This window comes from Mytilus californianus, unplaced genomic scaffold (genome assembly GCF_021869535.1).
Source record: "Mytilus californianus isolate M0D057914Y unplaced genomic scaffold, xbMytCali1.0.p SCAF_9, whole genome shotgun sequence".
Classification (NCBI taxonomy): domain Eukaryota; kingdom Metazoa; phylum Mollusca; class Bivalvia; order Mytilida; family Mytilidae; genus Mytilus; species Mytilus californianus.
The window spans coordinates 24,238,774-24,251,968 of record NW_026262745.1 but is presented as its reverse complement, the minus strand read 5'-3'; the positions used below and the strand labels follow the sequence as shown (position 1 = coordinate 24,251,968).

At 32.2% G+C, this 13,195-nt stretch overlaps 1 protein-coding gene across 2 annotated transcripts in view; it reads right to left on the bottom strand.

Annotated features, from left to right (window-relative positions):
* The window catches only part of LOC127714130 (uncharacterized), a 37,269-nt gene that overhangs the window by 11,943 nt on the left and 12,131 nt on the right, over positions 1 to 13,195 (bottom strand). For both annotated transcript variants that reach the window (XM_052220103.1, XM_052220102.1), the window contains exons 3-5: positions 12,595 to 12,789; positions 10,769 to 11,028; positions 95 to 302 (exon numbers count right to left, since the gene is read on the bottom strand). In XM_052220103.1, the coding sequence (XP_052076063.1) occupies positions 95 to 302; positions 10,769 to 11,028; positions 12,595 to 12,789 (663 nt within the window). The remainder of the gene's footprint in view (positions 1 to 94; positions 303 to 10,768; positions 11,029 to 12,594; positions 12,790 to 13,195) is intronic.

Genomic DNA, 13,195 nt, shown 5'->3' with positions numbered 1-13,195 from the left:
ATTTTAATTTCAAAAATAGTCTGACCAATTTACTCATTTGACAATTTTTATACATACTTTAGGTAACGCAGAATAGAATATTATTGTTTCATACCTTAACAAGATTCATTAATTTGTGAATGGCTTGTTCTTCGGTCAAATTTCCCTTCTTCGTTGCAGACAATACTTCTAATGCATTTGTCCACTCGTCATCATATACCGCATGAAAGTTTTCTGCAATCCTTGTTGGTCTGTTTTTGTCGCTCAAATCCGTAAAATTTGGATTTCCTTCTGTAAGTTGTTTGCTAGCAAACCCACTTAACCTAGAAAACAAAAATATTTTTAAAATCTATCAAGAATATGGAAAACTCATTTCAAAATGCTCAGAAAACATCATCAAACAAAAGTACGACCTCACCTGTTTTATTTTGTTTTGCTAATCGTCAAATACTTGTATTTACCGCACTCAAGAGAACAATATACAAAAAAAAACACATTAATCTCGGTCGTTCCTAATAAAGTTTAGATAAAACGAGTAGAGTCCATTCGTTTCAATATGATAGATTCTGAAATGTAGGTCTATAGCAATAATAATAAACAGAGACGGTATTTTGGGTAGAGCAAATAATTTTACTTGCAAAATGTCACTTACAACAATAAGGTGTGTTTTTAGTGCAAAGGAGAGAGCATGGCATTCTCCCAACAAGGATACTGGATTTAACAACCCCGTTCAAATCGAATGTTGCTGGGTACTTAAAATCTTGCACAGGCAAACGGTCGCCTACCTTTGCGCGGGTCATACAAAATAAGTGAAAAAAGTTTAAGAAAATTGAAAACCAAAAAGAATAAAATGCTTCGCCGAGCGCAGCCTGATACGACCGCAGAGGTCGAACCCTGAACAGTTGGGGCAAGTTTGGACACACTATTCAAGCTTGATACTGTCTGAATTTGGATTGTGATCAAATTTTTGACATGATACAGGTTTCTGACACAAAATAAATGTGATCAAAGATCTTAAAAATTTGAAATGGGACATTTAATTTACCTAGTATGGTTTGATATCCAAAATCTAACAACATGGTTAGATTCAGCATATAAAAAAACACAAAAAATTTAATTCCAGTTGAAATCAAACAAAGACTTTAAAGCTTAATTTTGGACCCTTCAAACCTTAATATGGACTAATTTGAAAACAGGGCCCAAAATAAAAAATCTAAATGCAAAAAACACAAAAAGATTCAGCATATCATAGAGCCGCATTAATTCAGTTTTTGATGAAATCAAACAAAGTTTAATTTTGGACCCTTTGGATCTCAATGTAAACCAATTAAAAAATAGGGCCCAATATCCAAAATAGAAATGCAAGGTAAGAACCCCAAAAAATTAAAGACTTTAAATTATTTCCATTGAAATTGGTTAAAAGATTTGTATTTATTTTCAATTAAAGTTGTCTTGCTATTCCGCAATACTGTGCTATTGCGCAATACTGTGCTGTTGCACAATACTTAGTTAATCTGTTATATATAATAATTGACACACCCTGTTTGGTGTGTATCTCCTACCATATCAGTATTTGTTGCTTTTATATATAAATCAGAAATAATCAATGGAAAAATGGAAAAAATTTTGGGAAAAAAAACTCAAAAATTATGAAAAAAAAATCCCCCCAATAAATTTTACCCCCCCCCAAATTTTTTTTTTTAATTTTAAAAAATCTTGAGGAAAAAAAGTAGGAACCCCCCCAAAAAAAAATTGAAAAAAAATCCCCCCAAAATTTTTCAAAAAATTTGAAATTTCAAAAATTTTGCAGAAAAAAAATATGAACCCTCAAGAAAATTTTGAACCCCCCTTTTTTTTTTGAAATTTTGAAGATAATTTTCTTTTCAGGAAAAAAATGTACAATTTCAGAGAGTTCCATAAACTTTAACACAAGTTATTGTCTGGAAACTAGAAATATGCTTGTTTTGGCCCCTTTTTTGCCCCTAATTTCTACAGGAATGGGGCAATTACCCCCAAACTCAGTCCCAGCCTTCCATTCGTGGTATGGAACCTTGTAGTACAGTTTCAGAGAGATCCATACACTTACACACAAGTTATTGTCTGGAAACTAGAAAAATGCTTGTTTTGGCCCCTTTTTTGCCCCTCATTCCTGAATGTTTGGGGCAATTACCCCTAAACTCAATCCCAGCCTTCCCTTTGTGAAAAGGAACCTTGTGGTACAATTTCAGAGAGATCAATACACTTACACACAAGTTATTGTCCGGAAACTACAAAAATGCTTGTTTTGGTCCCTTTTTGGTCCCTAATTCCTAAACTGTTGGTACCATAACCCCCAAAATCAATCCAAACCATCCTTTTGTGGTATTGAACCTTCTGATAAAATTTCATAGAGATCCATTCGCTTAAACTAAGTTATTGTCCGGAAACCAAATGTGTCTTCGGACGACGACGACGACGACATGATAGCATTATACGAACGCAAATTTTTTGCGGTCGTATAAAAACATGTTCAGTCAAATCTGGCTACCAAGGGATTTCTATTCGTTGGGCGAAGAAACACCTTAGTGTCTAAATGATTATAAAGTTCAATAACCAGCTAATTTACAATGATATTGCATACCATCAGAGGACTACTGACTACTGGGCTGGTGATACACTCACAAAACGTCAACCAGAAGTCCGACGGGGGTTTCATATACATCATAATCTAATTGTTTTGAATCATTTAAAAGTCTTATAACCTGTAAATTTACAGTAAATATCAGTATCCATAACATTCCATAACATTCCATGTCAGCTCAGGTTCATTGAATACTATGCTGGTGATACCCTTTAGAAACGAAATGTCCACCAGCAGGGGCATTGAGCCAGTAGTTGTAAAAAGACACCAAGGATGCCATACTTAATAATTTAATACGCTAGACATGTTACAGAATATATGAGTTCTGCACTGTAACTGAACTTTAATATGCCGAATGTACGACTCAAATTTGGAAATAGTCTTATTAAGACTGCTTTGAGGTATAAATTGACTACCGTATTGTTATGATTTAACATATGGGATAAAAGAATGGCAATTTTTTTTTTCATAAAAATTGCATGCCCTGCACGGAAAGGTCATAATTACTCATGCAAACGAGTTTATTTAGACGGACATTTATTGATTACCCTTCTGAAATTTCTTGGAGTTTATCCAATTTTGAGTGGGCCGGTTTTTGCTAGAATATCGCTTATATCGCATTATTTGGCCGACTGCAGAGGAAAGTTTTCACCTAATAGGTGCTCTGGGTAGTTAAAGAATTCCTTCTTTCTATCAGTGACATCGGTCGTGCTGATCATTTTAAGTAAAACAATCCAGTGACCAAATTGCATTCGGTAATGTCTTACACGAAGGAATGTGGACGGGGTTGTATAAACATTGTACAAAAGAAACATCAGTGGATGTTTGTAACAGATTATTGGTAACATTCAACCGAATCAAGTTTTACCATTTTCAAAGGAATGACTTCAACTACATGTAAACAATTTAGAACACTTGGTTTAAATGCTTCATCGTAAGCAACAAACCACCATCAACACTCTAGGTATAATGCCGTATCAACAAAGTTAAATGTACGTAGGCCTGTATTAGAGGCAACAGTATTTTACCGATGTTCAAATCTTGTAAATCTATCAAGAATGTACATATCAAGATAAAAAAAAAACAAATCCGGAGTGAATCTCATGACCTCCAAACAGAGTAAGACCGTGTGGGTCTTCAGGGTGTGAATTTATATCGCCTTCCATGTATTTTTGTTGGAATCACAAGGTAAGATTGTTCCTGACCCAAAACAAGAAACGTGTATGTACAATTTCTATTTTGCAATAAATACAATGGTTAATGTTATGTAGTCGATGTTCAAATTGAGCATGGGAATAGTAGTGTAGAGTGTCGAAAAATCATTGATATTATTGCAAAATTATTAATGATTGTGACTGAACATTTCGGTGTAAATCTTGAGAATTGTTAGAAATCAATTTATGATAGATATCGTTAGTTGAGTATAGAGTCGGCTACATATCGCTCTATCTAAGGACTTGTAATTTTGGTTTTGGTATCCAGTAAAATGAAAGATTGTTGTTGGCTTTTGTATAGTAATACTAAACGAGTTTACATTTCGAAAATACGGATTTGTATCTATACTTTCGTCTTTCGTGAATGATGATGTATAAGTGTGATTCCTTGATTTGCTGTAAATTCCAAGTGATTTTGTTAGGCAATCTTAAAATGAAATTTATATATAAGACGATATCGTTTGAGGCTTTGTTAGCTTGAACAACAACTACATATTTGTCGTCAAAAAAGTTTGTTTAGTTCTTTCAATCTGTCCTTAATATAGCTCTGTTTTTGTCCATGTTTGGCTATTTTGTGCTTTTCTGTTACATCAGCTCTTTTAAAAAGTCTTAAAAGTTTTGGATATAAAAACAATTTCGCCTCAAACATCACTGAAAGACATAATTTGTGTAAGTGCCCATCCGATATAGCAAAATTGCTACAATTTCATAACGTTACTAAGTTTAAAATGTGGAATAAATGTTGCCTGTTATGCCTAGATGCAGACAATATTTAGAACTTCTAAACTGGCCACCATTACTACGGAAACAGGGCAAATGTATCCCAGTAAACCCTATGGAGAAATCTTTAAAGTAGCATTTTCTCTCTGAACATGGACGGTCATAACCAGTGAAACCTTTTAATAGTATGTTCCCTGTCATGTACCAATATTGCATCTATCTTTGGAACTTTGGAAATGGTCACTGTTACCATGGAAATAGCAAAAATGCTCCAAACTTTATTAAACTTAATAGAAAAGTTAACTAGCATGAGTAGAGGTGCAATTTGACTTTGGAATTTTCAAAATGGCTGCTGTTACCATTGAAACAGCAAAAAAGAGAAAATTGAAAATGCTTCAAACTTTCTGTTTACTTACAAAAACATGTGTTGACATGCATATACATGTATGTGCATTCAATGTTTAAACGTCTCATAATGGCTGTCGTTTTGTGGCAATTGATTTAAGCTCACAATATTTCGGTATACATTTCAAAAAGAAGTGTTGTTGACAATGCTAAGGTTACCGTTTATATTGTAGCTGATTATATTATTTTAGAAGATACAGAATAAAAAAAACATTTGGTTAAAACTCACAATAAATCATATTAGTAAGTCATAGAAAAGCCAGCATAACGCGATTTGATTAAAAAAAAACTATATTTTGGCTTCTCAAATACCAATACACTTTTATATTAGAAAATAATCAAAATTTTGGTAAATTGGGTGTAAAAATAATGATAATCAAAGCAAAATAATGAAAATCATTAAGAATTGATAATTGGTCTCTAAAAAATCATTTAAAGCTTTGTATGCAAGTGATATAGGATTAAAAATCTACTCAACCTAAAGAATAATGCGATGATATATGGAAGTCCACATTTTGATATTGGATACTGAAAAAAAAAATATGCTAACTAAATTAAGATTTATGTAAGTTTCAACAAACAAGAATTTATACGCCATCTAAAATGAAAATTCCAAAGTTCTCCATGAGAACGCTATTGGTTTTAAACTCTCAAAACATCATTCTGGTATAATCACAAATGCAAAAAATAACAATAACAAGGGCGATATATATGCTGAAATATACAGTAAAATACATGAAAACAGTTATTTTTCTTTTCTTCGCAATAAATGTCATTCTCTTAAAGTGTGGACTGTTATCTATTTTCCTCAAATGGGTGGTTGATATGAATAAGTAATACGAAAAATACGTTACTCTGGTTGTCTTATCTTGCAAAGTGTTACGAATTGCGAAATTTCTATTGAACATTCGTTAAGTCAATGCATGAATTTCATAGGACTACGTTTCACCATAGGAAACAGTGATTTGTTGTTTCTTCAATTATATACAAAACGTTCAAATGTTTCAACAGAAAATATTCTTTTTGTCAAATTTTATTCAATTCTTAAGCGCAGAAAAAGCTTGAATGCTTCAGTTGTTAAGGATGTACACCTCTGAGGAACCAAAAATTTCTAGAATTAAACTTTTTTACTTAACCTGATTTTTGGGTTTATATGACTGTAAGAAAGTAATTTATGAAGAAAAAATCATATGGTGGTGCACTTTTTTTTTTGCTACGACCATTTGAAAGTACCCCATTTTTATGATTTCCCCATTTTTCATCAATTTTTACCTATTTTTGGGCTATTATCATGAAAAAAATCACAGTTTCACAATTAAACTTGTTTTCATACTTTCATTAAAGATGGAGTGGACCAATCTGAATAAATTTAACTTAAAAAAACTATAGGTAGGTGTTAATATAAGAAAGTTTTATAAAATCTTGTTGCTTTTTCGTGTCAAATTGACCATGCTGTAAATTTTGTAAACTTCGGATTTTTCTCTTTTTCTTTAGAACAAAAACCATATTGTATCAACTTCTTTGCTATGAACGATTGAAAAAATACATATCTAAGAATTTTGAAAAGAAAAAATTGATATGGGATGTACATATTTTTGGTAAAATCATTTCTTTGTACACTAAACCCATTTTCGCAACATTTTGGCTGATGACACTGACCGGTTTGCTTATAAAAATTGAAAATTTTATTACTCAAAAACTACTTATTGTAACTACACAATTTTTTTCACATAGTTTAGTTTGATTATAATATTTTTTAAATTCATTGATATTTTCCACTTTTATCACATGTTTTGGAAATAATTCCCGAACGAGATTTCAACTAGACTGAAACGTCAGAAGAATACATCATTAATGGTGACACGGGAAACAGACTCATTGTGTCAAAATAGCTATTTTGCCGGCTCCCGGTAAAATGGAGATTTATAAAGAGTTTTGCTATTTTGCCGGTCTTAATTCAGATTGTTTAGTATATAAATTACGAAAAGAAAGAAATTTAGAAACATTCAATTTAACATGTTAATAAGAAATCTCTAAACAAATATTTCTTCTTAAAAAATGTACACATAAGCAAAGCATGTATTTTAAAATTGATATTCTAATCAAAAATACTCCATGCAAAAGTTTTAAAGTTAAAAGTAAATTTACATACAAAAAAATATGTCTTTTTTAAAAATATAATACACAAGCAAAGCATGCATATGAAAATTAATATTCTAATTAAAAATAATAATAATAATAACCCATATTTTTTTATATGTAAAGGTAAAATTCAACAACTTCAAAATGCTTTACAAGTGTTACAAACCCAGTTCCTTGCTTTTGGTGAATTTTTTAGTCTTGCGCAAGAAAGATGCTGCCACTTGTTGGATAGGGTTATAAGAATAGTTTGTTTAGCGAGAATAACACAATTATTTTTGTTTACATGTTATTTTAGGTTTATAACTTTATGCACTAAATTATAACGCATTTGTAAGTGCAAAGGGTATGCCAAGTTTGGTTTAAATCGATTGAAAGATGTTGAATGACGGACAATTTCGCAAGTTTTGACAATGTTAGTTTCTGTGCTGTTGTAATCTTAAATGCGTGCCGCCATTCGTAAATCTATATAGTTGCAAGATAAAAACGAAGAAACATGCCCATGTAACCATGAAACAACTTGACCAATCAGTGGATGAAGGTTTGTGGTCTTTGCGTCATGAACACAACAGTACTTTATTGCACCATAGACTAGATTGTTTTGTTTCTAGCTCAAGTTTTCATAACTGTATAGGTTCCACAGTTGCACACAGTCGTCCTCTTCAAAGTGCACTAAAACCTGTTTTAGATCTTCATGCGAGTCGAACATAGCGTTTATTTTAGGTTTTTTCCAACAAAGTGTAGTTTTCCATTTTCGAACGTCAATGATTTCAATAAAAGATATTACTTCATTTAGTCTGAATAAAAATCTAAAATAAGACCGGCAAAATAGCAAAACTCTATATAAATCGCACTAAGGAGGCTAAAATAGCCACTGCCTTTTTTAAAATTCTGATTTGTATTAACGACCTCAAACCTTTAACCTTTTCGGGGGAAAATCAATATTTTCTTTCTTATATTGTAAGACAGTGTATATGGACTTTGGAATTTTTTAAAGTTACCATGGAAACTGCAAAAATATGAAAAAATTAAAAAATTCGAAATTTTATTATACGACCCAACCAAACGAAACTATATAGAAATGTTGCCTGTTATGCCTTGATGTGCAGACAATATTTAGAAATTTTAAACTGGCCGCCATTACTATGGAAACAGGGCGAATGTATCCCAGTAAACCCTATGGAGAAATCTTTAAAGTAGCATTTTCTCACTTAACATGGACGGTCATACCCAGTGAAACCTTTTAATAGTATGTTCCCCGTCATTTAACAATATTGCATCTATCTTTGGAATTTTGGAAATGGTCACTGTTACCATGGAAAAAGCAAAAATGCTCCAAACTTTATCAAACTTAACAGAAAAGTTAACTAGCATGAGTAGAGGTGCAATTTCACTTTGGAATTTTCAAAATTGCTGCTGTTACCATTGAAGCAGCAAAAAAGAGAAAATTGAAAATGCTTCAAACTTTCTGTTAATTTACCAAAATATGTATTGACATGCATATACATGTATGTGCGTTCAATGTTTAAACGTCTCATAATGGCTGTCGTTTTGTGGCAACTGATTAAAGCTCACAATATTTCGAGCTCTTGGCTTATACATTTCAAAAATATGTGGTGTTGACAATGTTAAGGTTACAGTTTATATTGTAGCTGATTATGTTAGTTTAGAAGATACAGAATAAAAAACAGTTAGTTAAAACACATGACCGCACAATAAATGGTATTCGTAAGTCATTGAAAAGCCAGCATAAAGCGATTTTAATAATAAAAAACCCCTATATTTTGGCTTCTCAAATACCAATACACTTTTATATTAGGAAATAATCAAAATTTTGGTAATTTGGGCGTGAAAATAATCAAAAGTAAAGATCATTAAGAATTGATAATTGGTCTCTAAAAAATCAGTTAAAGCTTTGTATGCAAGTGATATAGGATTAAAAATCTACTCAACCTAAAGAATAATGCGAAGATATATGGAAGTCCACATTTTGATATTGGATACTGAAAAAAAATATGCTAACTAAATTAAGATTTATGTAAGTTTCAACAAACAAGAATTTATACGCCATCTAAAATGAAAATTCCAAAGTTCTCCATGAGAACGCTATTGGTTTTAAACTCTCAAAACATCATTCTGGTATAATCACAAATGCAAAAAATAACAATAACAAGGGCGATATATATGCTGAAATATACAGTAAAATACATGAAAACAGTTATGTTTCTTTTCTTCGCAATAAATGTCATTCTCTTAAAGTGTGGACTGTTATCTATTTTCCTCTAATGGGTGGTTGATATGAATAAGTAATACGAAAAATACGTTACTCTGGTTGTCTTATCTTGCAAAGTGTTACGAATTGCGAAATTTCTATTGAACATTCGTTAAGTCAATGCATGACTTTCATAGGACTACGCTTCACCCTAGGAAACAGTGATTTGTTATTTCTTCAATTATATACAAAACGTTCAAATGTTTCAACAGAAAATATTCTTTTTGTCAAATTTTATTCAATTCTTAAGCGCAGAAAAAGCTTGAATGCGTCAGTTGTTAAGGATGTACACCTCTGAGGAACCAAAAATTTCTAGAATTAAACTTTTTTTCTTAACCTGATTTTTGGGTTTATATGACTTTAAGAAAGTAATTTATGAAGAAAAAATCACATGGTGGTGGACCTCTTTTTTTGCTACGGCCATTTGAAAGTACCCCATTTTTATGATTTTCCCATTTTTCTTCAAATTTTACCTATTTTTGGGCTATTATCATGAAAAAAATCACAGTTTCACAATTAAACTTGTTTTCATACTTTCATTAAAGATGAAGTGGACCAATCTGAATAAATTTAACTTAAAAAAACTATAGGTAGGTGTTAATATAAGAAAGTTTTATAAAATTTTGTTGCTTTTTTGTGTCAAATTGACCATGCTGTAAATTTTGTAAACTTCGGATTTTTCTCTTTTTCTTTAGAACAAAAACCATATTGTATCAACTTCTTTGTTATGAACGATTGAAAAAATACATATCTAAGAATATTGAAAAGAAGAAATTGATATGGGATGTACATATCTTTGGTAAAATCATTTCTTAGTATACTTCACCCATTTTCTCAACATTTTGGCTGATGACACTGACCGGATTGCTTATAAAAATTGAAAATTTTATTACTCAAAAACTACTTATTGTAACAAAACAATTTTTTTCACATAGTTTAGTTTGATTATAATATTTTTTAAATTCATTGATACTTTCCACTTTTATCACATGTTTTGGAAATAATTCCCGAACGAGACTGAAACGTCAGAAGAATACATCATTAATGGTGACACGGGAAACAGACTCATTGTGTCAAAACAGTTCAGTGCAAAAGACAAAAACAATGTTTCGCGCTGATTTTTTTCTTTCCGCAAAATTGATTTCTACCATTGAACATCCTGTGAGGATTCGATATCGCTTGATATCAACTCTCGTTTTTTTTCTAATTTCAATAAGGCTTGTTTATTATAAAATTGTAATAAAAAAACGGGAGTTGATATCAAGCGATGTTCAACTCTTACTCGTTATGAAACCTATAATTCTCACTCATCATTGTTTATCATCTATTAAATCAATGAAATAGCTTATCTAAACTGTGTAAACAGTGCATATCTTCTTACTACAGAAGACATATTAAATGTAATAAGTGATCACGTACCTGTTTCTTAATTCATCAATAACCCGTTCGTTGTCTCTCTTCGCCTTCTGTAGCAAAATAATATCTTGGCCTTGCCTGTCAACTAAAACTTTTAGTCCTGCATTTTCCTCTTCGATGATTTTAACATTATTGTGATTTTGTGGAAATGCAGAATCAACACTTTGTTGTCTTCCAGGTGTATAAACAGTAGCTGCAAAGTTCGAAACTCTTGTTTTTGGCACTGCAGGTTGCTGGTTAGCGCCAACTGTTGCCGAAATATGCTTTAATGAATATTATCACAATGGTTTTACACATTCGATATATAATTGAATGCTGTTTGCCTAGCGTCCAGTGGCAATTATTTCGTGCATGTTCAGGACGATACGTATACAACATAAGCAAATAGTCTATATCTTGTAAATAAGAGGCAATAGTAGTTTACTGATGTTCAAAACTCATATATGATGTACAGCAAATTTACACATAAAAAAAAGCCAAGAATCACATGAACTCAAAAAGGAGGGGGACCAGATTCGTCCACATGGTAAGCTTTTCTTACGTTAGGGGAACAGTATTTATTCTGCAACCATATTCGATAACACTCATATTTTCAAAATTTTCTACTTTTTATAATAAAATTCAAAACAAGAAAGTTTTATGTGATAAGAAGCGTTTTTTATTCTGTTTTAGAAATTACATTATAGTAAATTCATTAGTCAGAGATTTCGTTAACACAATTTACTTAAAACCTTTACTAAACAAAAGTTTACGACAAAAGAGAAGATTTCAGCTTCCCAATTGTGAACTTTCCATTTCTATGTAGCAACATTCAAGCAGCGCCTGCATACGGAGTAGATATCTCCCAGTTGATACGATATTCCAGGTCTTGTATTTCCTATCATGATTTTCTTGATAGAGGGTTGCTGCTAACAGGGAAGCTATTAATAAATTTACGGACGCCATCACGAGTTGGTTGGCCGTTATGGAATATCTGTTTCCCAGATGTCAACGGATATGTTCCAATTGTCGTAACTACAATCCCATCCACTTTTCCCCTATCGAATAAGACTTAACACCGGGTTTGTACTAACATGAGCCACATGTGGAGGATGATCTTCCGGATCAACTGAGATCAACCCCCAGTTTTTGGTGGGGTTCATGTTGATCAGTCTTTAGTTTTCTATGTTGTGTTTTGTGTTCAGTTGTTTGTCTGTTGGTCTTTTTCTTTTATAGTCATGGCGTTGTCAGTTTATTTTCGACTTATGATTTGAATGTCCGTTTGGTATCTTTTGCCTCTCCTTTACTTATTGTTTCCACAGATACAAACAATTTGGTTTAATATTATGGATGCACTAAAGTCTTGTAGAAATCTTATTACAAACGGGATATCACATCCTAATTTTGATGGTGATGATGTTTATAGAGCCCGTAAATTTAGATAATATCATTTACAGACGAAAGTCGTTTTTTCCGCCTTAGTCGTGTTTATTCTTTTTTGTGGTTTCGACAAGTGGTACAAATCCATGACCATCTGGAACACCGGTATGTCACAATTGTCACCAAAATCAAGATTGCGTTCATAAAACGACTAGACCTTTAGAACTAAGAACCCTAGGAACAATTCCATCCTTGTATGTAGCAAACCTCTACTAAACATTAACACTACATTTCCTTATAGTTTATATCATTTATGTATATACTGTTAAATCCCCTTTTATATCATTACGAATGAAAACTTTGGCTATAATGACTACCTATTTATTAGGGTCCGATATCTTATTGAATATACGCGTACGATTTCGTACAAGAATTCAAATTGCATTGTTTACTATATATATTAAACTAACCTGCTTTTGATTTTTACTTTGCCTCTCAAGTAGATCATACTCTTCACTTAACCGAAATAAGAAATAAAATTCATACACAGCGTCTACATAGCTTGAAGAACTTTGCCTTTCACACAATGCTCTATACAAATCGGTTCTAAGGTTGCTCGGATTTAAGGGCTTTTCTGGTTTGTATTCTCGTACCAACTTTGCGTACTAAAAATAAAAGAATACAAGATTATACTGAATGCAATTAAATATGTAGGACTCGGAGGTGCAATGGGGACGCTGAGGTGCGATGGTCACGCTGAAGTGCGATGGTCTGCGCCGAAGTTCGATGGTCCATTCGCTGATGTGCGATAGTCTATATGAGGCGTGGTGGCTATTTTAAAATGTACAGAATAGCAATTATTATGAGAAGTATATTTTTTTTCGTTGTTTGTATATAAATAAAATTGAAACTAGTGACATCATAGCTCATGCTGATCAGTACAACATCTAGCATCAACATCAACTCCAACATGGTTTTCGGAAAAGGCTGTCCTGTGACACCTAGCCAGTGCTTTAAGTCAACAATTTAATTATGGAGTTCAGCAAAGCATTCAACAAAGTGTCTCACATC